Below are 26,855 nucleotides of genomic sequence, written 5' to 3'. Positions count from 1 at the left end.
GCAAACTGAACCACACTAGCCCACAAGATGTGTTCAACACCCCTTGGGTTTGTTCCCTCTGTCCTTTCTGGAGTCCTGACCTCCCCCATCTTGAGGCTACTGGCTACTGGAGGAGTTGGATAGCTAGGGTAGGAGTAAGGGCTGAGGTTCGGAGGGTGAGGAGAAGAGGGTATGGGGGGGAGGTAGACGGGCATCCAGGGCCCCTTCGGGAGAGTGCCCTCTGCTCAGCTCACCGAAGTGTCTTCGGAGCACGAGGCGATGATGTTGTCGATGAAGGGATTCCACTTGATGTCCAGCACATTGCCCTGGTGGCCGCACACTTTGGGGTAGTTAGGTTCAATCCTGCCTGTCTGCAGAGGGGAAAGAGAGAGAAGATATTGTGAGTGGCTCAGAAAAGAGAATTCCTTCTGTTTATTTATTTATTTATTTATTTATTTATTTGGTTTTTTGAGGCAGGACCTCACTCTAGCCCAGGCTGACCTGGAACTCACTATGTAGTCTCAGGGTGGCCTTGAACTCACAGCGATCCTCCTACCTCTGCCTGCCAAGTGCTGGGATTAAAGGCATGAGCCACCACGCCTGGCTCTGGAAACGAGAATTCTTTTCTTGGGTTTTTCTTTTTTTAAAATTTTCTTATTAAATTTTTTTAAATTTATTTGTTTAAGAAAGAGGCAGATAGACAGAAAGAGAATGGGCATGCCAGGCACTCTGGCCACTGCAAACAAAGTCCAGATGCATATGCAACCTAGTGCAGCTGGTTTATGTGGGTATTGGGGAACTGAACCTGGGTCCTTAGGCTTTATAGACAAGTCCCTTAACCACTAAGTCTTTCCTCCAGCCCCAGGGAAAAAAAAAATTGATGTAGGGTTTTGCTTTAGCTCAGGCTAACCTGGAATTCCCTCTGTATTCTCAGGGTGGTCTCAAACTCATGGTGATCCTCATATCTCAGCCCCCTGAGTGCTGGGATGAAAGGTGTGCATCACTACTACTGGCTTCCCAGCAAACACTTTTAAAAGATATATTTTAGCCGGGCGTGGTGGCACACGCCTTTCATCCCAGCACTCAGGAGACAGAGGTAGGAGGATCGCCATGAGTTCAAGGCCACCCTGAGACTCCAGAATGAATTCCAGGTCAGCCTGGGCTAGAGTGAAACCCTACCTCGAAAACAACAACAACAAAAAGGTATATTTTATTTTATTAGAGAGAGGGAGAGAACAAGCGAGCAAATTGAGATTTACATGGGTCCTAGGGAATCAAATATGGGTTTCTGGCTTTGCTGGCAAGTACTTAACCTCTAAGCTATCTCTTCCTCCTCCCCCCTCCCCAAGCAAACATTTTATTCACCGAGCCATCTCTTCCGTGCCCCCACCCCCACTTTTGAGATAGGGTCTTATGTAGCCCAGGCTGGCTTCAAACTCACTAGTGAACCAAGAATGGCCTCCCACCTCTACTTCCCCAGTGCTGGGATTACAGGCCTGTGTTACCACACCTGGATTTCCTTGGCTTCTTAGCTGGATAATGGTTCCCCCGGGCCCTTCCACTTGTTTTCTGTGCCCTGACCAAAAATAATAGCATTCCTTAACATCTTGAACCTTCCCATGCTCTGATAAAAGTATCCAGGTTATTGTCCAAATAACTGCTATGAGCCAGTAATCTCCCTAAATCTTCACACCAACTCCATCCTGACCCCTCATCAGGGTCATACCAAGAGGCCATTGTGTAAACAAGCTACAACCCTCTATGCCACCTGAATCAGAGGACTGGCACAATCACTTGTGCTCAGTGCTTCTTCGAAATATGGGTTGCATGGGCCTGAGGAGAGATGGTTCAGTGGTTAAAGGTACTTGCTTGAAAAGCCTGCTTTTCCAGGTTCAAATACTCAGCCACCCACATAAACCTGGATCCATAGGCTTTGTAAGAAAGCGCCTTAAGTGCTGAGCCATCTCTCCAGCCCAAACACTGGCTTCTTGGCATGGCTGTGGGCAGGAGGCGCGCCAATGTACTTAGCAAAGCTCTTGGTGTCATGACAGTGCAGGTTAGAGGTCACCTCCTCTAGGGATGGCCCTCCCTCCGTGCTCCCCTAGCGACTTCAGAGATGGGAGAGGGGAACTCGAGGTGGACTCGGCGTCCAGTGCCCAGGACTTTCCGGGCAGCTTGTGGAAGCATCGGGAAGAACAAGGCAGGGAGGCATCTGTCTGGTAATAGACTGGCTCAGGCAAGTGGGAGATCCTCCAGGCAAGGCGTCCGTCCCTCCTGTTCCTGTGAACCCAAGGAGGGACCGAACCCATTTCCACCAAGATTCCATTACATCCCAGTGTGCTGTGACACCAGAGGTGTCGGAGACAGTGGTCACCTTTCCCACTTTTTCCTATCTGAAACACTATTTCCAGATAATTATTATATTAGATAACACACACACACACACTTTGAGTGCAACATTTTTTTGAGTGTAACAATGACAGGATCGTAGAGAAAAAGAGACCTGGAGAAAATGCCACTGTATGAAGGTGAGGGAAGACCTCAGAGTCTGGCTCCAGGGAGACATGAACGTGCTGTGTGCTTCAGAACGTTCCAGAGTGGAGGAGAGGATGGAGAAGCACTGTTATCGGTATGAATGGGGTCCTCTTCCATATGCCCCACGGGAATCATCTGGGATTGAAAATTACTTTTGTGTTATTAGACTATGTATGTGGATAGGTTTTTTTTTCAGGCATTGAGTGTTTTTATTTACCATTTTTATTATAAAAATTTGAATCTTTATTTTTACACAAAAGGTACTTTATTATTTTTTTAATTTAGTTTATTTTTTTATTGACAACTTCCGTAATTGGAGACAATAATCCATGGTAATTCCCTCCCTCCCCCCACTTTCCCCTTTGAAACTCCACTCTCCATCATATCCCCACCTCCTCTCAATCAGTCTCTCTTTTATTTTGATGTCGTGATCTTTTCCTCCTATTATGATGGTCTTGTGTAGGTAGTGTCAGGCACTGTGAGGTCATGGATATCCAGGCCATTTCGTGTCTGGAGGAGCACATTGTAAGGAGTCCTTCCCTTCCTTTGGCTCTTACATTCTTTCCACCACCTCTTCCGCAATGGACCCTGAGCCTTGGGAGGTGTGATAGAGATATTGCAGTGCTGAGCGCTCCTGTCACTTCTTCTTAGCAAATCCATCCACCCCTTCATGTTTCTTGAGTTTGCGAGGAGGCTGGTGTGAGTGGAAAAATCCCCTTACCTGGCTTTTCCTGTGGCTTAGGCTGAGCCTGGTGACCCTGGCCACAGGTACCTGGTGCCGCCGCTGCTGGAGCTGCTTCTGCCTGCTCCTGTGGTCTCTAGACGCTCAGGATCTCTCCTACTTCTCTGCTGTGGTTGATAATTTCTTTCTTTCTTTCTTTCTTTCTTTTTTTTTTTTAATTATCTTCCATGATTGTAAACAATATCCCATGGCATAAAAGGTACTTTAAAAACAGTGAAGTTTACAAAAGCGCACTGAATCTCTGGGACTCAGTAGGCATTTAACCCAGAGGGCCCAAAGCAAGGAACAAAATCTTACATTTTTTTCTAATAATTCATTACCAGAAACAAAACCCACTTGTACACATTTCCAACCATGTGACAAAGATAAGTAACAAATACTAGTCGTTACTGACAGCTGACAAAAAAAAAAAAAAAAATGTTTCTACTCAAGACTGGACCATTATTTACCACGAATGTAACATCTGAAGACTTTTAAATATCTTTTTTTTTTTCTTCTTTTTTGCCAGACGGGATGACCAGTGAGCCCGTGATTCTCCTGTGTCCACCTCTAACAGGACTGGGGCTACAGGTATGTGTGATCATGCTGTTTAAAAAAAAAATTTTTTTTTTTGAGGTAGGGTTTCACTCTAGCCCAGGGTGACCTCAATCTCACAGCAATCCTCCTACCTCTGCCTCCCAAGTGCTGGGACTAAAGGCGGTGCCACCATGCCCAGCTAAAAAATATTTTTTTAATTTAATTTAATTCATTTATTCAAGGGAGAAAGAGAGAGAGAGAGAGAAAATAGGAACATCAGGGTCTCTAGCCATTGCAAATGAATTCCATATACATACGCCACCTTGTGCATCTGGCTTATTGTGTGGGTCCTAGGGAATCAAACCTTTTTAGACTTCGTAGGCCTTAACCACTAAGCCATCTCTCCAGTCCTTTAAAAAATGTATACACACACAGTATTTGTTTTTTTGAAGTATGTTTCACTCTAGTCCAGGCTGACCTGGAATTCACTATGTAGTCTCAAAGCAGCTTCGAACTCATAGCGATCCTCCTACCTCGACCTCCTGAGTACTGGGATTGGAGGCATGTTCTACCATGCCTGGCTTTCTTTTTTTTTTTTTTTTTTTTCTTCTTCTTTTTTTTTTTTAATATTTTTTGTTCATTATTTATTTATTTAATTGAAAGTGACAGACACAGAGAGAAAGACAGATAGAGGGGGAGAGAGAGAATGGGTGCGCCAGGGCTTCCAGCCTCTGCAAGCGAACTCCAGACGCGTGCGCCCCCTTGTGCATCTGGCTAACATGGGACCTGGGGAACCGAGCCTCGAACTGGGGTCCTTAGGCTTCACAGGCAAGCACTTAACCGCTAAGCCATCTCTCCAGCCCGTCTTCTTCTTTTTGAGATAAGGTCTCATGTAGACTAAGTTGGCCTCTAACTCACTATGTAGCTGAAGATGACCTTGAACTTCGGATTTTTCTGCCTCTACCTCCTGAGTGCTGAGATTGTAGGTGTGGGCCACAGACCCAGTTTATGGGGCAGTAGGAATGACCTTGACCCTGGAAGCAAGCACTCTACCTATGGAGCCACAGTCCCAGCCCTAGACCACACACACACACACACACACACACACACACACACACACACACACACACACACATACATATGCACTAATGAGACAGTAAGCAGAGACTGTGTCACTTGTAACTCTGGCATCCATTAGGGTTGGACATTATCTTTAACTCTCCCAACAAACCTGTGAATTATGTATGAGGCAAAGAGGTCCCAGAAAAGTGCAGTCACTTTCCCAAACCCAACCAGACGAAAGCAAAGCTGGGTTGCCGCAGTGCGACTCAAGGTGAGCTTTCCGAGCCCTCCAGCCCCCCTCCTCCAGCTCTGACTCGCCATGGGCAGACAGATCCTGCACCCCCCTTTCCCACAGCCCACGTTCTCGCTCACAGAGCCATTCCTTACTTTTCAGCTCAAAGCTGCACTTGAGCGTTTGCCGAGCAACGCTGTCTGCTGTCTGCGTTAAGCTGCTGGCACCCAGCCCGGCTGGACCACTCAGAAACGCCAAGTCCATCAATAGGTAGCTATTAGCTCACAGAAGCATTGAGCCAGCAGCTTGTGGGGAAAAGTACTGGAGGGACATGCCAGTCACAGCCCTGGAACCCATGCAGAATGTGGAGAGGCCCAAGTCCCACTCTGGAGAAGGGGACAATTTTTTAAAAAATATTTTATTTATGTGCAAGAAGAGAGAGAGAAAGTATAGACTTGCCAGGGCCTCCAGCCACTACAGATGAACTCCAGATGTATGTGCCACTTTGTGCATCTGGCTTTATGTGGGTACTGGGAAATTAGACCCAGGCCAGTCAGACTTTACTAGTTTATAAGCAAGTGTCTTTAACTGCTGAGCCATCTGTCCAGCCTAATTTCTTTCTTTTATTTTTTATTTTTTTATTTTATTTTATTTTTTATTTGAGAGCGACAGACACAGAGAGAAAGACAGATAGAGGGAGAGAGAGAGAATGGGCGCGCCAGGGCTTCCAGCTTCTGCAAACGAACTCCAGACGCGTGAGCCCCCTTGTGCATCTGGCTAACGTGGGACCTGGGGAACCGAGCCTCGAACCGGGGTCCTTAGGCTTCACAGGCAATCGCTTAACCGCTAAGCCATCTCTCCAGCCCAATTTCTTTCTTTCTTAAAAAAATTTGTTTTTTAAATTTATTTGAGGCTGGGGGAAGACAATGGGCACATTAGGACCTCAAGCCATGGCAAATGAACTCTAGACTTTTGTGCCACCACGTGCATCTGGCCCACGAGAGTACTAGCAAATTAACGTGGGTCCTCAGGTTTCTCAGGCCAGTGACTTAACTGATAAAGTCATCTCTCCAGCCTCTCTCTCTCTCTCTCTTTTTAAATATTTTATTTATGTACTTATTTGACAGAGAAAGAGGGAAAGAGGGAGAGAGAGAACGGGCGCGCCAGGGCCTCCAGCCACTGCAAATGCACTCCAGATGTGTGCGCCCCCTTGTGCATCTGGCTAACGTGGGTCCTGGGGAATCGAACCTGGGTCCTTTGGCTTTGCAGGCAAATGCCTTAACCGCTAAGCCATCCCTCCAAGCTTCTTTGTCTCTGTCTCTCTCTCTCTCTCTTTTTATACAGGGTTACATGTATGCCAGGCTGGCCTTGAACTCACTATGTAGACAAGGGTGGCCTTGAACTGTTGCTCCTCTTGCTTCCACCCAATGAGCGCTGAGATTACAGGCTTGCTCCCCACACCCAGTGTGGAACCCAGGGCTTTGTTCTCTCCACACACCAAGCCACGCCCCTTAGCCTCAAACAGACCCTCCGCAGCTCACGGTCCTGTACGATTTCCACTGTGCACATGCAACAGACATAAATAACCCCAAGAACAGAGTAGTAAAACAATTTAAAAGTGATGAATTTTTAATATGCATTAGCTCTGTTTTTACTATAATTTATTTAATTACGTTAATGCGATTTAATTTTTAATAAAGGCTGTGCTTAACAATTGGCTTTCAAAATTCCTAGAAACAGCCGCAGGCTCTCGCCGGTGGCATGCAGGACACAGTGTGTCACTTTTGCAGCATTAGGAGACTTAAGCATGCTTAGAGCTTGGCATAGAAATGATAAGACAGAAAAGCCAGGGGGCTGGAGAGATGGCTTTAGTGGTTAAGGCGTTTGCTAGCAAAGCCAAAGGATTCTGGTGCCATTCCCCAGGACCCACGTTAGCCAGATGCACAAGGGAGCGCATGCATCTGGAGTTCGTTTGCAATGGCTGGAGGCCCCGACGCGCCCATTCTCTCTCTCTCTCTCTGCCTCTTTCTTTCTTTCAAATAAGTAAATAAATAAAATTTAAAAAAAATTTTAAAGAAAAGCCGGGTGTGGTGGTTCACACCTTTAATCCCAGCACTCAGGAGGCAGAGGTAGGAGGATCTCCATGAGTTCGAGGCCGCCCTGAGACTACATAGTGAATTCCAGGTCAGCCTGGACCAGAGTGAGACCCTACCTCGAAAAGCCAAAGGAAGAGAAAAGAAATGATGACACAGGAAATGCTTACGCAGGTGTTCGGTAAGCAGCTTGCTCTGGGCTCTCGGGCGCGCTGCCCTGTGGGCCACACATCCCTGTTGGCTCGCCCCGCTTGGGCGGAACTCTCCAGAATCCAGAGGCAGACCTGCTTGCCACGTAGGATGGAGCGGATGCTGGAGGGGACTGAAGTCCGGTACCTTGAGAGGTGAGGTTTCAAACTGGTGGGGCTGAACGTGCTGTAAGCAGCAGAGGGCATCCATGCCCAGCCCTCCCAGGACCCGTGAGGAAGCTTTTCTACCCAGCCTCAGCTACGTGAGCTCTGGGGCTCGTGGGAGCCATGGTCTGGGAAGGGTCCAACATGATCATGTCTCCAGGGCCGTGACAGGACATCCTGATTCCACCAAAGCTGCCCCTGGGACATGAGGGTGAGAGGGAACCAGGTAGCTTTGTGAGGGAGTTTAGGGTGACCGGGGCCCAAAAGAGAGACGAGAGAGAATGGGTGCGCCAGGGCCTCCAGCCACTGCAAATGAACTCCAGACTCATGCGCCGCTTTGTGCATCTGGCTTTATCTGGGGAATCCAACCCGGGTCATCGGGCTTTGTAGGCAAGCTCTCTAACCCCTGAGCCATCTCTCCAGCCCTCCTCCAACATTTTGTAATTACTGTCATTATCATTATTTATTGAGATAAGATCTGAATAACAATGCACGGGAGCAACAGAGGAAGACACCCATGTTCTCCTCCAGCCTCCCTGTACATGCATGTGAACGTGTACATCTACACACCACATACCCACACACTGTATGCATGTACATACACACACCACAGTGCACACCATACCCATCACACACACACACACACAAAATCTGTAAGAAAATGTACTGTAATCTTCATAGTGGCTACCTCTGGCTAGATGGATAATCTTTGGGGCTTCTGATTATTTATGAAAAATATTTAACTTAAAAAATATAAAGCTTTCTAGGCATGGTGGCACACGCCTTTAATCCCAGCACTCAGGAAGCAGAAGTAGGAGGATCACTGTGAGTTCAAGACCACCCTGAGACTACATAGTTAATTCCAGGTCAGCCTGGGCCAAAGTTGAGATCCTACCTCAAAAAAACAAATAATGATAATAATAAATAAATAAATTAGTTAATCATTTGAAAAATATTTTGTAGTGCTGGCAAGGAAATTCAGGGTTCCAGAATGGGTTAGGAAGTACTCTGCTACTGAGCTAACTCCCAACCCCAATATTCAACATTTTAAAATCTCCCTCTCTCTCTCTCTCTCTCTCTCTCTCTCTCCCTATATATATGTACTTTTATTCATTTTAGCGAAAGAGGCAGAGAGAAAGAGAGAGAGGGAGAGAAAGAAGGTTGGGGGGGAGAAGGGGCACTCCAGGGCCTCCAGCCACTGCAAATGAACTCCAGATGCGTGTGCCACCTTGTGCATTGGCTTAAGTGGGTCCTGGGGAATCAAACTTGGGTGCTTAGATTTCACAGGCAAGCATCTTAACCATTAAGCCATTTCCCCAGCCCTAACATTTTTATTAAAGAGTTAGATTTTTAACTTTTTATTTATTGTCAGAGGAAAGAGGGGGAGGAAGAGAGAGAGAGTGAGAAAGAGCAAGAGCAGGTGTGTCAGGGCTTCTTGCCTCTGCAAATGAGCTCCTGAAACATACACCACTTTGTGCAACTGGTTTTACATGGGTACTGTGCAGTTGAACCCCAGGTTGGCAGGCTTTTCAAGTGTATTTCCCCAGCCCCCAAATTTAGATTTTCTTTTATTAAAATTTTTTGTAGTTCTGGGTATTGAACCCAGAACTTGTGCATGCTAGCCAAGCACTCTACTTCTGTGCTACATTTCTTGCCCCAAAGATGGTGTTAAAAATAAACTTGGCCTGGAGAGATGGCTCAGCAGTTAAGGCACTTGCCTGCGAAGCCTAAGAACTCATGTTCAAATTTCCAGGTCCCATGTAACCAGACGCAGTGATGTAAGCACGCCATGTCGCACATGCACCACAAGGGGGCGCACCGTCTGGAGTTCATTTTCAGTGGCTGAAGGCTATGGTGTGCCCATTCTCCTTTTCTTTCTTTCTTTTTTTGTTCATTTTATTTATCTTTTTTAAAATTTTTGTTTGTTTGTTTGTTTTTATTTATTTGAGAGCAACAGAGAGAGAGAAAGGGGCAGAAAGAGAGAGAATGGGCGTGCCAGGGCCTCCAACCACTGCAAACGAACGCCAGATGCCTGCGCCCCCTTTTTGCATCTGGCTAACATGGGTCCTGGGGAACCGAGCCTCAAACCAGGGTCCTTCGGCTTCATAGGCAAGCGCTTAACCGCTAAGCCATCTCTCCAGCCCCATTCTCTCTCCTTCTGCTTCTCTCTCTCTCTCTCTCTTTCTCTCTCACTCATGGGGAAAAAAAAAAAACTCCCTCTGGGCGTGGTGGCGCACAACCCAGCACTTGGGAGGCAGAGGTAGGAGGAGCACCATGAGTTTGAGGCCACCCTGAAACTACATAGTGAGTTCCAGGTCAGCCTGGGCTAGAGTGAAACCCTACCTCAAAAAGCAAAAAAAAAAAAAAAATCCATGCACTGCAGCTCCGCTCTGGCTTCGGGAACCGTTACTGCTGCAGAGCCGAATTTGAATTTTGTCCACAGAAGCAAAATGCCTTCTTACCTGCAGAAATCAGCTCAGCCAGGCAGAAAACCCACACCAAGCAGGAGGTGGGGTTTCCGTGCGGGTTCCACCACGGACTGGCTGGGTGACCTTGAATGCAGTCCCTGGCTTCTCTGGGCTGGCCAGGCTGCCAGGCCCTGGCTTCAGGCCCCTTTGCTTCTTCATGGTTACCCTTTCTACCATATGGAACAGAACGTGCAGATAACCCCAAGTTCTTTGCTTCCATTGCCCTATGAGAGAAGGTAGGGGTCCACGAGTCTGCTGTCAGAAACACGGCGACAGCAGACTAGCAGTAACCAGGGGGAAAAAAAGATGGGCATCAAGCGTGTGTGGAGGGCTAGAGTCATGGCTCAGTGGTCAAGGCGCTGGCCTGCAAAGCCTAAGGACCTAAGGTCAATACCCCAGTACCCATGTGGAGCCAGATGCACAAAGTGGTACACGCATCTGAAGGCCCTGGTGTGCCCGTTCTGCCTCTGTATCTCTCTCTATTCATAAGTAAATAGATTTTTTTTTAAAGAGTCTGTAGGGTGCTTAAGTGTCAAACAACTTATCGGCATTATTTTATGTATAGTGTGAAAACCTGTAACGTCCCTCTGGCCCTTCTGGGACCGTCCCAACTTAGATTTAGACAAGCCTCTCCACTCCTGTGTGTCATATCCCCACGAATGTCACCCATAAGGAGCCTCGGCCAGTGAGGGACACTTGTTCCAGCTCAGGTGACGTGATAGAACCAGAAGGGTTTTGTGCGTTCCCTGTAGGGTCAGACGGTGTCTTGTATTCCTACATGAGGCGGGATTTTCTTCTCTTCTCTTTTCTTTTTTTTTTTTCCCCCCTTTTTCCTTTTTTGGTTTTTCAAGGTTAGGGTCTCGCTCTAGCCCAGGCTGACCTGGAATTCACTATGGAGTCTCAGACTAGCCTCGAACTCACGGCGATCCTCCTACCTCTGCCTCCCGAGGGCTGGGATTAAAGGCATGCACCACCACACCCGGCTTGAGATGGGATTTTGATCCAAGACGCAAATTGCCTACCCGCAGTTATCCCCTGCTTTGACTCCTAAAGGTGCGTGCCTTTCTGCTGGCTGGGTCCCCACTGTCTGTCGTTCAGGACAGGATGTTTATAGTCCTCCAATGAGACAAGAGGCTCCCTGGGCTTGGGACCTGAAGATATGGAGCAAGTGTGTGTGTATGTGTGTGCGCACATGTGTGTATTGTGCGTGTGCATGCAAGTGTGCATGTGCGTGCGCGCATGTCCATGTATGAACATGCAAGCACGTGCACGTGTCTATGTGTATGCATGTGCATGTGTGCACTGCATGCTGTGTAAATGTGCAAATGTGTCTGTGTGCATGTGCCTGTGCAGGTGTATAATGTGAGTGTGTTGGCAGGTTCTCTAGGACCCAGGGATCCCTGCTCCCACCCCACTGCTGAACTCTGAGCAAATGTTCCTTGTCTCTCTGCTGTGCCCCGTGCTAAAACCCCAAAATGACAAGAAGTTCCCAAACTGGCCATGCCTGCCAGGCCTTCAGAGAAGGGGACAGTGGGCATTTTGAGGGGCATCCTACGGGGGGGAGGGTGGGTCCCTTCTCCTGGCTGCTTACGGTCAATCAGGTGACAAAAAGAGTCAGGCCACTGAGGGTGTGTGTGTGTGTCGGGGGGGTGTCTATGGAGGGGCTGAGGGCAAGCACTGGAGATGAGAACTGGGGGAGCGGGGGCGGCTGGGAGAGGCCTGAAGAGGCAGGCCCAGGTCCGCTGAGGCAAAGTGCGTGCAGGGAGAGGCACGGGGCTGCGGAGGGAGGCCAGGGCCCGGGAGCTGAGAACTGGCCGCCCTGTGAAGGAACCTGGACTTAAATGCACGGGCGGTGGGGGCCGAGAACGGTTCCATACAGCTCGGGCCTTGGTAGTTACACGCAGGAGAACATTCTGCAAGACAGCCCCGAAGCACAGGGAGGTCAGAAGGGGTGCTGGTCCCAGAAGCCCATCCCTGAGCAGGCCTTCCATGACATCAACCCCTTTGTGTCCTGTGCCGCTGACGGTGACTCCCTCCCCCACCCATTTCAGGCCAACCCTTTCATAGGAATGAACAGATGGGTACTTGCGCTCTGTACCAGGCCACCGCGAGCTTTCCACACACTTCTTTGCCAGTCCCATTTTACCCAAGGGGAGAGACCAAGCCGGGAAGCTCAGTGGAGGTGCCAACTCCACATATCTCATTCCTTCCTCACCCACCTGGTTTCCAGTGCCCGCATCCACTGTGCACACAGCTAATCCCCAGGGAGGGGCCTTCCAGCACTTGGCCAGGTGGACGGAGCTGAAGTTAATACCTCCTCCCCAGTGACAGATGACTCAGTCCCCACCAAGTCTTTTGGTCCTCTCAAAGCCACCTCAGCCACAGCCCCTTGGTGACCCCGGCTTTCCTCTACTGTCTCTGTCCACCCCACCGTGGGACTGGCTTTCTACATTTTGACTTTCCCTGTGTCCCATTCCTGGTTTGGAAACATTCTCTTTTATTTATTTAAGAGAGAGAGACAGAGACAGAGAATGGATGCACCAGGGTCTCCAGCCACTGCAAACAAACTCCAGACCCGTGCATGCCCTTGTGCGTCTGACGTATGTGGGCACTGGGGAGTTGAACCTCAGTCCTTTGGTTTCCCAGACAAGCGCCCTAACTGCTAGGCCATCTCTCCAGTCCTCTTTCTCTTTCACTCTCGCTCGCTCTCCTTTTTTGGTTTACTTTTATTTGTTTATTTGAGAGAGAGAGAAAGAGGTAGAGAGAGAGCAAGAGTGAGAGAGAGAGAGAATGGGCACACCAGGGCCTCCAGCCACTGCAGACTCCAGACACGTGCACCCCCTTGTGCATCTGGCTAACGTGGGACCTGGGGAACCGAGCCTCGAACCGGGGTCCTTAGGCTTCACAGGCAAGCGCTTAACTGCTAAGCCATCTCTCCAGCTCTCTCTCTCTCTCTCTCTCTCTCTCTGTCTGTCTTTTCAAAGGTAGGGTCTTGCACTAGCCCAGGCTGACCTGTAGTTCACTGTGTATTCTCAGGGTGGCCTCGAATTCAAGGCTATCCTCCTATCTCCACCTCCTGAGAGCTGAGATCAAAGGCATGTGCCACCACGCCTGGTCATTCTCTCTCTTTTAAAAAAAAAATATTTGCAGGCTGGAGGGATGCAGCAGTAACAGCTAAGATCCAGCCATACTGTCCTGGAGTGTAACAGCTAACTAGGCCCTGACTCCATTTGTTGGGGGAATAAAATTGCTGACACTTTTACCAGCCAGGCACCTTTCAGCTGCAAACACCCCAACTCCCCAGGAGGGCCACATTTGCATTAGTAGCACTTTCAAGACTTCCCAGTGCCAAACACGGCTCAGATGTGTAAATAAGTTTACTCAGGATAAGACAGCCAACTGTTGCCCAGACCTACGCCTGACACTAATGTCATTAAGCTTATGGTCGTTTGCCTTTAAGAATACTTTACCCCTGAGCTTTGCTGAGAGCATTTTCTGGCCTGAGATCCCCTCAGTCACCAGCTGAATAAAAGACTCCCCGATTTGCTACAAAAGCGTGGTGGTCTGTAATCCTCTCACGTGGATTATAACAGAAGGACCCAGTTTAGATTCCCCAGTATCCGCATAAAGCAGATTCACAAGGTGGCACATGTGTTGATTAGTTCATTAGTTCGTTTGCAGCGGCTGGAGGCCCTGGTGCACTCATTCTATCTGCATCTCCTCTCTCTCCAATAAATAAAATATTTATTTGCAAGCAGAGAGGAAGAGAAGAGAAATAGACAGAATGGGTGTGCCAGGGCCTCCAGCCACTGCAGACAAACAAATGCCACTTTGTGCATCTGGCTTTACTAGGGAATTGAACTACGGTTTGATTCCCCAGGACCCATGTAAGTCTGATGCACAAGGTGGCACATACATCTGGAGTTCATTTGCAGTGGCTAGAGGCCCTGGAATGCCCATTCTCTCTCTCTCTCTCTCTTTTTCAATCTCTCTCTCTCTTACATAATATAAATAGGACTGGAGAGTTGCCTTAATGCTTGCCTGCAAAGCCAAAGGACCTGGGTTCAATTCCCCAGGACCCACATAAGCAGATGCTCAATGTGGTGCATGCATCTGGAGTTTGTTTGCAGTGGCTGGAGGCCCTGGCACACCATTCTCTCTCTCTCTCTCTGCCTCTTTCCCTCTCTCAAATCAGTAAGTAAAAATAAAACATTTAAAAAATTAAATAACGTACATAAATGAAATACAAAAAATAAGGTTGAGAGACACTAAAGAAGATGCCTCTGTTCTTCACATGTGTATGCACACACATATGAACACATGCATACACACCACACCCATGCAAAACAATGTGTTTTGAAAGTTTACATCATCCTTGGCTACCCATAGAAAGTTTGAGGTCAGCCTGGGCTACATCAAACCCTGTCTTAAAACGAAACAAAAATCTCAAAAGACAATGAAATCCCCTAACTCAATAGACTGATGACCCCTTTTCTCAAGCCAACTTCTCTGTGAGAACTGTGTCCTCAGCCCAGGGAAATATGGTGCTTAGATGAGGGTGCTCCTCACCAGCTCACCTGTAACTGCCACCCTGAGGAAGAACTGCAGTGGGCTTCTGCAAGGCTTCGACACCCACTGCAAAGGGGCCACCCCAGTTCCAATTTTGCCAAAAGGTCTCTGGGGCCACTCTGCCCTGTCCTGTTTTCCCCCTCCGCTTCTACAAAGCCAGCACCCCCCACCTGTGTTTATGATAACTCTGGCTATCATTTACTGAAGGCCTTCTGTGAGACCTATTCCTCTGGTACACCATTGTGGTAGTTTGAATAGATGGCCCCCAATATATTCAGTGTTTCTCTTTTTAGTTTGTAGTTTGCATCTGTAGCCACCTGGCTGAAGGTGGTGCCACTGGGTGGATCTTAAGGGGTGGTGGTGGGTTTGAGATTTCAATCTAAAGATATGCAAAGTGTGCCTGCCTAGCTGGAGCTCCTGAAGTATGCTGTGCTGTGTGGCTTTTGACTTGTGCTTCTCTCTCTCTCTGCTTGGTCCTGTGAAGGCAGGCCAGCTTCTTCTGCCAGTATGGAACTTCCCCTGGATCTGTAAGCTTCGATAAATATCCCTTCCTCCATAACTGTTTCTGGTCTGGAAGTTCATCTCAGCGAACCTAAAACTGCCTGCTACAACCATGGAGCCCATTGTACAGATCAGGAGACTGAGGTTTAGCGGTTCAGGAACACAGCGGCAAAGCCAGAACTCAGATCTGAGTCTTACTTTCCAAACTGAAATGTAGGCGCCACAAGACATGGCATTTGTCTTGTCTTCAGTGGCGACCCCGGTGGGTGTGTGGATTCACGCTTCACTCATATTAAGCTCTTTAGTATGCTTTTGTTCCCTTAAACAAGCTTGGGGAGATGGCGCAGTGGGTAAGAGCTCTCAGTGCGCAAGCCTGAGACCACAGTCTGGATCCCCAGAATCCATGTAAAGTTGGTCACAGGTTGCACGTACATGCGCCTGTAATCCCCAGCATGCCTTGGCAGTGGGAGGTGGGGTGAGAAGACTCTAAAGCCTGTGGACCAGTATTCACAGCAGCACAAACACATGAGAGATTCTGTCTCAAACAAGGTGGGACGTGAAGAGAGGTTGCCCATGGCCTCCACGTGCACACCATGGCATGCATGTGTACACACACACACACACACACACACACACACACACTATCATAAAGTAGGCTGGGGAGATGGGGAAGGTGCTTGACGTGCAAATCTGACGACCTGAGTTCAAATCCCCAGAATTCATGTAAAGCCAGGTGCAGTAGCTCACGTCTATAATCCTGAGAGCACGATGCTAAGCAGAGAAAGGACAAGCGCCACACGCTCACCGGCCGGGTGACCTGCCTATGCAGCAGAGAACACCTCAAGTGACCTTAAGGTGACCAACGCTTCAAGTTGCCCTCTGACCTCCACGTATGTGCTATGGTATGTGTGTACCTACTCACAGATGCACACCCATGACAATTTAAAAAATGCCATAAACTGGGCTGGGGATATGGCTCTGATATTCGCAGGCGCTTGCTTGCAAGCCTGGGTTCATTCCTCCAGTACCCACATAAAATGAGATGCACGCATCTGCAGTTTCTTTGCAGGGGCGACAGGCCCTGGTGTACCCATTCTTTCTCCTCACAAATAAATAAAGTAAATAAAAATTTTTAAATGCCACAAACTGTAAGCCTAGTTAAATATATTTTATTTATTTATTTGGTGGGGAGGGAGAGAGAATGGGTGCGCCAGGGCCTCCAGCCACTGCCGACGAACTCCAGACGCGTGTGCCCCCTTGTGCATCTGGCTAACGTGGGTCCTGGAGAGTCGAACCGGGATCCTTTGGCTTTGCAGGCAAACACCTTAACTGCTCAGCCATCTCTGCAGCCCCCTGTAAGCCTAGTTAGAACCACTTGTATAGTTGCATGGACCATGTACTGAACAACCAGACGGGGTGCCATTCACATGACGTGAGCCTTCTGTGACGCTGAGGCTTGTCCCCAGTGTCATTGTGCTTCTCGAGATCTTGTCTCCCTCGCTCATTTCACCGGTGGGTGTTGTCTTCTCCCACGAGCTTTTCAGCGCTTTCCTCTTACACAAGACAGTCACGGAAGGTTTCCAGGCAGGCAAGAGACACAAGTGAGACCCGAAGAGGGCAAGACTCCTGCCTTCTGCCCTCTGCCCCCCCCAACACCCAATGCCAGTCTATCTTCGGGATCAAATGAGCCCCTGCCGCCACACGCTGCCTTTGTACACATGCTATTCTTCTGAGCGTGCTGGGGGGATCCCCTGCACCTCTCATACACTCCAAAGCTGGGCTGCTCCTTGACAGACCCTGCCACCAACCCAGCATGGGGCTCCATGGCCACAGTGCCCTATCTAGACACTACCAAGACTTCTCCGTGGCAGCTTGGGGGCAGGGCAAGGGCCTCAGACCCTCAGCCTTGTTCTCCCAGGACCATCGAAAAGGTCAGAGAAGGGCTGCACCACCCCAGAGCATGGCCTTGGGATGTCATTGATCTTGAAAATCTATGCCTTTCTTTCCTTCCTTCCTTCCCTCCTTCCCTCCCTTCCTCCGTCCTTCCTTCCTTTCTTTCTTTTTTTTTTTTTTTCAAGGTAGGGTCGTCCCTCTAGCCCAAGTTGACCTGGAATTCACTATGGAGCCTCAGGCTGGCCTCGAACTCACAGCGATCCTCCTACCTTGACCTCCTGAGTGCTGGGATTAAAGGCGTGCGCCAACACTCCACGCTGAAAATCTATGTCTTGCAAGTGAACAGCAACATGTGTTAGCTGACGGGCCCGCCTACCCTAGGCTGTTCTCTGCTGCAGCCACTGAGGCTGCAGGCCCAGGGGATAGTTCTCAGGACTCAGGTTGGAAGGGAAGAAACATAAAAGCTGGAGAGATGGCTCAGCGGTGAAGGCGCTTGCCTGCAAAGCCAGAGGACACAGGGTCGATTCCCCAGTACCCACGCAAAGCCAGATAGATGCAGATGGTGGCACATTCATCTAGAATTCGTTTGCAGTGGCTAGAGGCCCTGGTGCGCCTATTCTCTCAAGTAAATAAATAAATAAAGTTTAAAAAATTTAAAGAGAGAAGAAATATAAATGCCCCAGGTTTCTAGAAGCCAGGGACCAGCTTCGGTTCTATGCACGCAATGATGAGGGACTGGGCATGTCCGTCCATTTTTTCCTGGGTTTCAGTTTCCTCCGGAGCCAACAACATAAGATCACCACCTGCAAAAGTTCCTGGCACTGAGTGCGCACAGTGAGCACTGGAAGAGACGGGCTGGTGCAGAATGTGGGTGCGCCCCTGCCCCCACCCCAGCCCCGCGGGCTCTGCGCGTGTCCCACGCCCCTGCACCACAGACTGAGCCCGCTCAGTGGCTCAGGCATGCAGGAAAAAAGCCAGACCTGCACCCTCAGGCCCACTTCCTGTATTGCTGGCCTGTAATAAGTGACCTTCCCTAGCTGCTCATCAGAGTAGTCGAGAACCCCAGGGCCTGGCATGAATGAGATGCGGCGCCTTCCTTAAAAACCAGCCCACTCGGTCACTGCGTGGACCCCAGCACCAAGCACCAGACAGGCTCTCGGGAGATACTTAGCAGATGCACAAGCAGAAGTAGGTGGCACTTTCTGGAGGCTCTGAGAGCCTCCCCCACGAACACCGAGGACCAGGGTAGGGGCTGGGCCCTGCCGCCTTGCAGAGCTGGCAGCTGGAGCGTGACAGGACCTGGCCCCTCGCCACAGCCAGTCTCGGGAAAGTGACCCAGACCGCATTTTCTACTCTAATTCTCCAGTGGTATGTGGGACACGGGGGCCTGCGCTATGTGAGTCCCCGGGGACCCAGCCATGGGCGCTCAGGCTGTGGTGGGGCTGCCCAGGGTGAAGGTGGTAAGGGGGACTTCTCTGAGGTTGGTCTTGGCTGTCCTGTCTACTTACTGCTGAGCCTTGTCTCTTCTCCACGGTGGCCCTGCGGCCACCTCACTGGGGCTGAGGGCTGAGCCGGCAGTGGAAAAGGGTCTCTTAGCATCCACGGACAGCCAAGGTTGGTCTCCCGAGCCCAGATGACAAGAGGCTCAAGAGCAAGGAGGATTGTCCCCAAGGTCTGATCTCTGAACGACCAGAGATCTCAGCCCAGCGTGGCTTCAGGTCCGTCCTTGGCTACAGAGAGACCCCAGGCAGCTGAGCCAGGGGACCAAGGCCCTGGTCTCCACGTGGCGGGTTGTTTCAGTACCAAGATGGAGTGGGGCTGGCTAAGGGAGTGAGCTTTCCCAACACTACTCACCAGGGCGCACAGCAAGATCCTTTCTGTCATGGACGCTTTGAAAGTGAGTGTGTCTCTAGGCATCCCCGAGAGCTCCACGCGCTGGCCTCAGCTGTCCACCTGCTCCCCACCTCCAGGCCTTTCCCAGCATACCCACCCCCCAACTCCATGCTCTCTGACATACTTTCCCAGAAGCCCCAGGGCCCTTGCCCCTGCTGTGTCCTGAACCTTGCTCTACGCTGTTCTCACCAAGGTGCACGGTGACCTCTGAGCCTTGGCAATCTCTGTTCAGGCCCACGTGAGGGGTGCCTGGCAGCGAGACGTCGTGTTCTCAGGTCGGGGCACAGAAGCGGGGAGGGGTACGGCAGAAGGGGACTGGTGGGATTGAGGGCGCCAGGCCCGCTGGGGTCACAGTCCAACAGGCAGGAGCGTTCGGAACCTATTTCACAGGTTCCCCGGTGCTGAGCCCCGCATGCTTAGTCAAGGACGTTAGGGTGCCAGGCAACAGCAGCCTGGGGTCCCGGGTTCTAGTCTAGTCTAGGGCTGCCTGCCACTTAACAGCCCCGGGTCGCGGAGGCGGCTGGCGCTTGCTGGGCTCACGGGAGGAGGCTGCATCTGCTATTCAAGCAGACTCTTGGGGCTGGGGAGATGGCTTGTGGGTAAAATGCACGCCCCGTAAGCACGAGGACCTGCGTTCCACCCCCAGAACCCACATAAAAATGCCAGGTGTGCTAGAATGTGCCAGCGATGCTCCCTGCTGGGGGCAGGAGGAGGGAGGGTCCCTGGGGCTTGTTAGCCAACTAGTCAAGCTTAACTGGTGCGCTCCAGGGCGTTGAGAGACCCTGTCTCAAAAAGAGGTGGACGTTGTCCCCATGGTTGTCCTTGGGCCTCCACACGCATATGTGTTCCCATTTATATGTGAGTATACACAATACAATAAAATAAATCCTTTAATCCCAGCACTTGGGAGGCAGAGGTAGGAGGATCGCCATGAGTTTGAGGCCACCCTGAGACTCCATGGTGAATTCCAGGTCAGCCTGGGCTAGAGCGAGACCCTACTTCTAATAAGTAAATACAATAAAAATAAAGCAGACCATAACCTTCTCACTTCAGTCCTGACGGCTCCAATGACCTTTAGTCAGGCTGGTCCCGGGACCCTGAAGGCCAAGGTGAAGGGATGATGGAGAGCAGAGAGGAGGAAGGGGAGGAAGAGGAGAACTTCCGTTCACAGTGGCTCCCTACCTCTGTGCTCCCCACAGATGTGGAGGCAAGCAGTTGTGTTCCAGCTATAAAACGTGGTCCACTCCCAGCACGGTCTTGTGCGGGCGACACACACACACACACACACACACACACACACACACACACACACACTAAAATGATTGGATCAGAATGAACTAACCTAAGCTGAGCCAATCAGATGTCCCGATCTGTCCTCACCCCTCACTCTCACACATCCACACAGCTGATTGGATTGCAATGAAGGATGAATTCAAACTGAGCCAATCAGGTCTTTATTTAAAGTTCTGTGTTTTATTCTTAAATTATTTTGTTGAAAGTTTTTAAAATTTTATTTACTTATTTATTTGCAAGCAGAGAGAGAGACAGACAGACAGATAGAGAAGGGACAGACAGAGAATGGGTGCCCCAGGGCCTCCAGCCACTGCAAACGAACTCCAGATAACATGTGCCCCCTTGTGCATCTGGCTTATGAGGGCACTAGGGAATTGAACCTGGGTCCTTTGGCTTGGCAGGCAAACACCTTAACAACTAAGCCATCTCTCCAGCCCAAAAACATTTTTTTTTAAATTATTTGTAAGGAGAGAAAGAGAGAATGAATGAATGAATGGGCATGCCAGGGCCTATAGCTATTGCAAACTAACTCCAGATGCATGCAACATTTTGTACATCTGGTTTTACGTTGGTACTGGAGGATCGAACCTGGGGCCTTAGGCTTTGCAGGCAAATGCCTTAACCTCTGAGCCATTTCTCCAGCCCCCTATTTAAATAGTTCTAATCCTCCTCCTACGGCCCTGTGTTCACCACTGATGTATTTCTCTTCCTAGCATTACTTCCCTCCTCTTATGGCCTGCGATATGCTTACTGTACCGTCTGCCCTCCCCAGGAGAGCTGGACTTTTGTCCATTTCACTCACAGCTGGGGCACCAGCGCTTCTACAGCGTCCGGTGCACAGTATTAAGCGCTCAGCAAAAATGGGTGGAGAAAGTTCTCTCATCTAGAGCAGCTGATATTCACCAAGCATCAACCTCATGTGGGATGGAGAGATGGCTCAGCAGTTAAAAGAGCTTGCTTGCAAAGCATGGCCCAGGTTTGATCCCCCAATACCCACATAATGCCAGATGCACAAAGTGGCACATGTATCTAGAGTCTGTTTACAGTGGCAGAAGTCTCTGCTGTGCCCATACTCACTCTCTTTTGTTTGCCTCTCTTTCTCTCTTCCTTTTTTTTTTTTTTTTTTTGAGGTAGGATCTCACTTTAGTCTAGGCTGACCTGGAATTTGCTCTGTAGTCTCAGGGTGGCCTTGAACTCATGGCGATCCTCCTATCTCTGCCTCCCGAGTGCTGGGATTAAAGGCGTGCGCCACCACGCCCGGCTCTTTCTCTCTTAAATAAATGTCTTTAAATTTTTATTTATTTATTTGAGGGAGGGAGAGAAAAAGAGAATGGGCACACCAGGGCCTCGAGCCACTGCAAACAAACTCCAGACACATGTGCCACCTTGTGCATCTGGCTTAAGTGGGTACTGGGGAATCGAACTTGGGTCTTTAAGTTTTGCAGGCAAATGCCTTAACCACTAAGCCATCTCTCCAGGCCCAAAATATTTCTTTTTTTTTTTTTAATTTTTATTTATTTATTTATTTGAGAGCGACAGACACAGAGAGAAAGACAGATAGAGGAAGAGAGAGAGAATGGGCGCGCCAGGGCTTCCAGCCACTGCAAATGAACTCCAGACGCGTGCGCCCCCTTGTGCATCTGGCTAACGTGGGACCTGGGGAACCGAGCCTCGAACCGGGGTCCTTAGGCTTCACAGGCAAGCGCTTAACCGCTAAGCCATCTCTCCAGCCCCCAAAATATTTCTTGTAAGTGTCCAAGCTTGTTACTTTATAGATCATGGAGGGTTAGGATTCTAAGCCAGTGTGTCTTGGGAGCAAGGGATGGGTGGATTTTCCTAGGAATGACCTTGGTTTTATGATTTACGAACATGTGTGGAAGCACCTTATTTGGGTTTCCCAAATAAGAGAAGTGTGGTTTCCCTAACCCTAGAAATGAGAGACTTGAGGTCCAGGAGGGGCAGAGGACTTCTAGGAAGCACAGCTAACATCATGGACCTATGCCTTGGCCTCTCCAAGGTTCCCAGGCCTTCTGGCCCCCAGGATCCCCTGCTGTCTGGGAGCTGCAATCCCACCACAGGGTTCACTGGGGGGGGGGGGTGCGGGGAGCTGGAGAAAGCACTGATGTGGGGGATGGGTAAGCACAGTGAGCTTCCAGAAGGAAGACACAGACAGGAGGGCTTACTTCCGCCCCCCCCAAGTCAGGGAGGCCCCCACAAAGTGACTGACAGCCAAGCTAGAGGCAGAGGCTGGCAAGAGATTTGGAGCATGTTGCAGGGGGGATACAGACACCCGAATTCACGCTCGACCAGAGGCCTTTTCGCCACGCCGGCTGCTTCCTTCACATCGCCTTCTGCTCTATTTCCCAATTCAAGTGTGGCTCAGGGAGCCGAGAACAATGCCACACACTTCAGCCCCTGGTCAGACTGGCACGGAAGGGCGGGGCAGCGTGTCCTCCTTTCCTAACCTCAAGGGCTTGACTTGTACAAGGGTTCTCTAGTCGCCTGACACCAGAAGTTCCACATTAGGGACTCTTTCCTCTGGGGCTCTGCCAGCTGCTCTTTTTAAAAATTATTTATTTATTTGAAAGTGACATAGAAAGAGGGAGGGAGAGAGAGAGAGAGAGAGAGAGAGGAAGAGAAGGGGCGCGCCAGGGCCTCCAGCCACTGCAAAGGAACTCCAGACGCATGCGCCCCCTCGTGCATCTGGCTAACGTGGGTCTTGGGGAATCGAGCCTCGAATTGGGGTCCTCCAGCCCTGCCAGCTGCTCTTGACACATAGTCATGCTAAGGAGAACGGAGATGGGCAGAGGGGTGGATAATGACCAGGGAGATGGCTTAGTGGATGAAGCGCTTGTACCAAGACCTGTATCTTCACATAAAATGTCAGTGTGGTGGCACGTGCCTTGAATCTGAGAGGCGGGGAGGCAGAGACGGGCGGATCCCCTCACACCTCCAGACTGCCCATCAAATCTAGCTCAATCAGTGAGCTCCAGGTCCAGTGAGAGACCAGTCTGGTTTCAGAGAGTGACTGAGGATAAGAATGTCAACTTTAGGGAAGGAGAGATGGCTTAAGGGTTAAGGTGCTTGCCTGCAAAGCCAAAGGATCCAGGCTCGATTCCCTAGGAGCCACATAGGCCAGATGCACGAGGTGGCACATGCGTCTGAAGTTTGTTTGTTTGCAGCGGCTGGAGGCCCTGGCACGCCCATTCTTTTTCTATCTATCTGCCGTTCTCTCTCTCTATCACTCTCAAATAAATAAAAAATAAACAAAAAAATTTAAAAAAAAAGAAAGGGGGGGAGCAAGCAAGAGAGAGAGAGAGAATGGGCGTACCAGGGCCTCCAGCTACTGCAAACAAACTCCAGATGCGTGTGCCTCTTCTGCATCTGGCTAACGTGGGTCCTGGGGAATCAAACCTGAGTCCTTTGGCTTTGCAGGCAAATGCTTTAACCACTAAGCCATCCCTCCAGCCTTCATTTTTTTTTTTTTTTTTTTGAGGCAGAGTCTCACTCATCCCTCCAGCCTTCATTTTTTTTTTTTTTTTTTTTTTTTTGAGGCAGAGTCTCACTCTAGCCCAGGCTGACCTGGAATTCACTCTATAGTCTCAGGGTGGCCTTGAACTCACTGTGATCCTCTTACCTCTGCCTTGCTTGAGTGCTGGGATTAAAGGCATGTGCCACCACTCCCGGCTCTTTTTTTTTTTTTGGAGGCAGAGTCCTGTTATGTATTCCAGGATGGCCTTGAACTTTCGATTCTCCTGCTTCAACTTCCTAAACCCTGGGATTTCACTCAGGTAAATGCCAGCAGGGATGATAATCTGCAGGCCTTACCTACGAGAGGGGGAAGTTCCCTGAGAGACTACCTGGGGACAACCACTGGGGTCACTCCCTGTTACAGGCACTTGAGGGACATTCTTTTTTTTTTTTTAATCCATTCAAGTTTTTTGTTTGTTTTGGTTTTGTTTCTTTTGAGGTAGCATCTCACTGTAGCCCAGGCTGACCTGGAATTCACCATGTAGTCTTAGGGTGGCCTCAAACTCACAGCAATCCTTTTATCTCTGCCTCCTGAGCTCTGGAATTAAAGGTGTGCGCCAGCACTCCTGAATCCTTTTTTTTTTTTTTTCATTTCAAAGGGATATTTACTTATTTATTTTTGAGAGTCTTGTTTTATTTTATTTATGAGAGAGAGAAAGGGAGAGAATGGGCATGTCAGGGCCTCCAGCCACTGCAAATGAATTCTAGATGCATGCGCCCCCTTGTGCATCTGGTTTATGTGGGTCCTGGAGAGTTGAACCAGGATCTTTTGGCTTTGCAGGCAAATGCCTTAACTGCTAAGCCATCTCTCCAGTACCCTTTTTCTTATTTAAAAGTTTTTTTCTTTTTTTGTAAAGAAAATATTTATTAGAGAGAGAGAGAATGGGTGCACCAGGGCCTCTAACCACTGCAAAGGAACTCCAGACACATGTGCCACACTGCATCTGGCTTACATGGGTTCTGAGGAGTTGAACCTAGGTCCTTAGGCTTCGCAGGCAAGCGCCTTAACTGCTAAGCAATTTTTCCAGCTCTTGAGGGACATTCTAATGACTTCTTATCTGCCTTGTACGTCTGTGCAGGCAATAAACCAACTCCTTCTCCCAAGCCCCCCAGCTCTCTGAGCTTAACCCCTAGACTTAACTAGTGCAGCCAGGAGGATGTGCTACCGCAATTCCACCAGCAGAGGGCGATGGCGGTGTTGCTTGTAGACCAGTCCTTCCGAAGGCTGGCTCCCAGGCTCCACTCTGCTGGCCGGATGAACCTAGGCTCTAGGCTGCACTTAATTCAGACATTTCTGCACTTTTCCAAGAGAAAACACTTCTCCTAACTTCTTGCGCCTGACCCAGCCATGGTCTCCCCCTCTCCTCTCTCCCTCCTCTGTTTCTGGGGCCACAGAAGCCAGGCACATTTTTATTTGCAAGCTTTTAGGAAAGAAGCAGTGCATCGGCTTTACATGAGTACTGGGGAATTGAACTTGGGTCCTCAGTATTTGCAAGCAGGTGCCTTAACTGTTGAGCCATATCTCCAGCCCCCCCTCTTTCCTTCCTTCTTTCTTTCTTTCTTTCTTTCTCTCTCTCTCTCTCTCTCTCTCTCTCCTTCCTTCCTTCCTTCCTTCCTTCCTTCCTTCCTTCCTTTCTTTTTTTGTATTTCCAGGGAGAGTCTTACTCTAGTCCAGGCTGACCTGGAAGTCACTATGCAGTCTCAGGATGGCCATGAACTCACAGTGATCCTCCTACCTCTGCCTCCCGAGTGCTGGGATTAAAGGCATGCACCACCACTCCCGGCCCTCCAGCCTTTTTTTTTGTTTGTTTTGTTTTCTTTTTTCGAGGTCGGATCTCACTAGATCTAGCCCAGGCTGATCTGGAAATCACTATGTAGTCTCAGGGTGGCCTCGAACTCACAGCGAGCCTCCTCCTATTGCCTCCCTAGTGCTGGGATTAAAGGTGTGCGCCTCCATGCCCTGCTTCCCTCTCCCCCATTTTTTTTTTTTTTTGAGATAGGTGTTCTGTAGCATATGTTAGTCTGAATTCACCTTAGCTGAGGATAGCTTTGAACTTCATAACCTCCTGACTGTACCTCTGGGTGCTGGGATTACAGGTGTGGTCTACCATGCCTAAATTTTTAAAATATATTTAAAATTTTTTCATTTGCAAAGGGTGGGGGGATAAGGGTTACACCGGGGCTTCTTGCTGCTGCAAATGAACTGATGCATACACCAATTTGTGCATCTGGCTTTATGTGTCTACTGGGAAACTGAACTGGGGTACCTAAGTCCTTAAGGCTTTACAGGCATATGCCCCAACCACTAAGCAGTCTCTCCAGACCTATATTATTTATTTGAGGGAAGGAAGGAGGGAGGGAGGAAGAGAGAGAGAGAGAGAATGAGAATGGGCATGCCAGGTCCTTCTGCCATTATAAACAAATTCCAGATGTCCGTGTTACTTTTTGCATTTGGCTTTTGGTGGGTGCTGGGAAATCTAACTCAGGTCATCAGGCCTTTAACCACTGAGCCATCTCACCAGCCCGCCCATTCCTAATTTATTCACTCCACTGGCCCTCACCAGCCACTCTATAGCCCCTGGCCACCTGGCAGGGAGAGGCCGGTGGGGTGGGGGAGGCTCCTGCTTCACGACTTCACACCTCGCAGTGTTTGCTCTCCCTTGCACTGGCCCCTCTTCCTTGGAGTCCCCTGGCCTAAGTCCGTTTGCTCCTGGATTTTCGTGCTTTCTTTTCTCTGTTACAGCGTTAGAATGCATTACCTTTCTGAGTCAGATGCACTGACCATTCCAAAGCATTTTTACTTTAGCACCAAAAACTGGCCAGGCATGGTGGCACACACCCTTAATCCCAGCACTCAGGAGGCTGGGGTAGGAGGATTGCCATGAGTTCGAGGCCAGCCTCGGAATGAGTGTCAGGTCAGCCTGGGCTAGAGGGCAATCCTACCTCAAAACCCTCCCACCAAAGGAAAAAAAAAACTGCATAACTGGGCTGGAGAGATGTCTTAGTGGTTAAGCACTTGCCTGTGAAGTCTAAGGTCCCCATTCAAGGCTTGATTCCCCAGGACCCACATTAAGCCAGATGCACAAGGTGGTGCATGCATCTGGAGTGCATTTGCAGTGGCTAGAGGCCCTGGTGTACCCATTCTCTCTCTCTCTCTCTCTCTGTCACTCTCATATAAATAAATAAATAAATAAG

General features: G+C 49.6%; 1 protein-coding gene across 3 annotated transcripts in view; it reads right to left on the bottom strand.

Moving 5' to 3' along the window:
- Coro2b (coronin 2B) overlaps positions 1 to 26,855 on the bottom strand; it is a 155,995-nt gene that overhangs the window by 29,711 nt on the left and 99,429 nt on the right. For all 3 annotated transcript variants that reach the window (XM_045160772.1, XM_045160773.1, XR_006639342.1), the window contains exon 3: positions 234 to 350. In XM_045160772.1, coding sequence (XP_045016707.1) covers positions 234 to 350 — 117 coding nt within the window. The remainder of the gene's footprint in view (positions 1 to 233; positions 351 to 26,855) is intronic.

The sequence above is a fragment of the Jaculus jaculus genome, chromosome 10 (assembly GCF_020740685.1).
Source record: "Jaculus jaculus isolate mJacJac1 chromosome 10, mJacJac1.mat.Y.cur, whole genome shotgun sequence".
Lineage (NCBI taxonomy): Eukaryota > Metazoa > Chordata > Mammalia > Rodentia > Dipodidae > Jaculus > Jaculus jaculus.
Note: the sequence above shows the minus strand (reverse complement) of the source record. Positions and strands in the feature narration are given on the sequence as shown.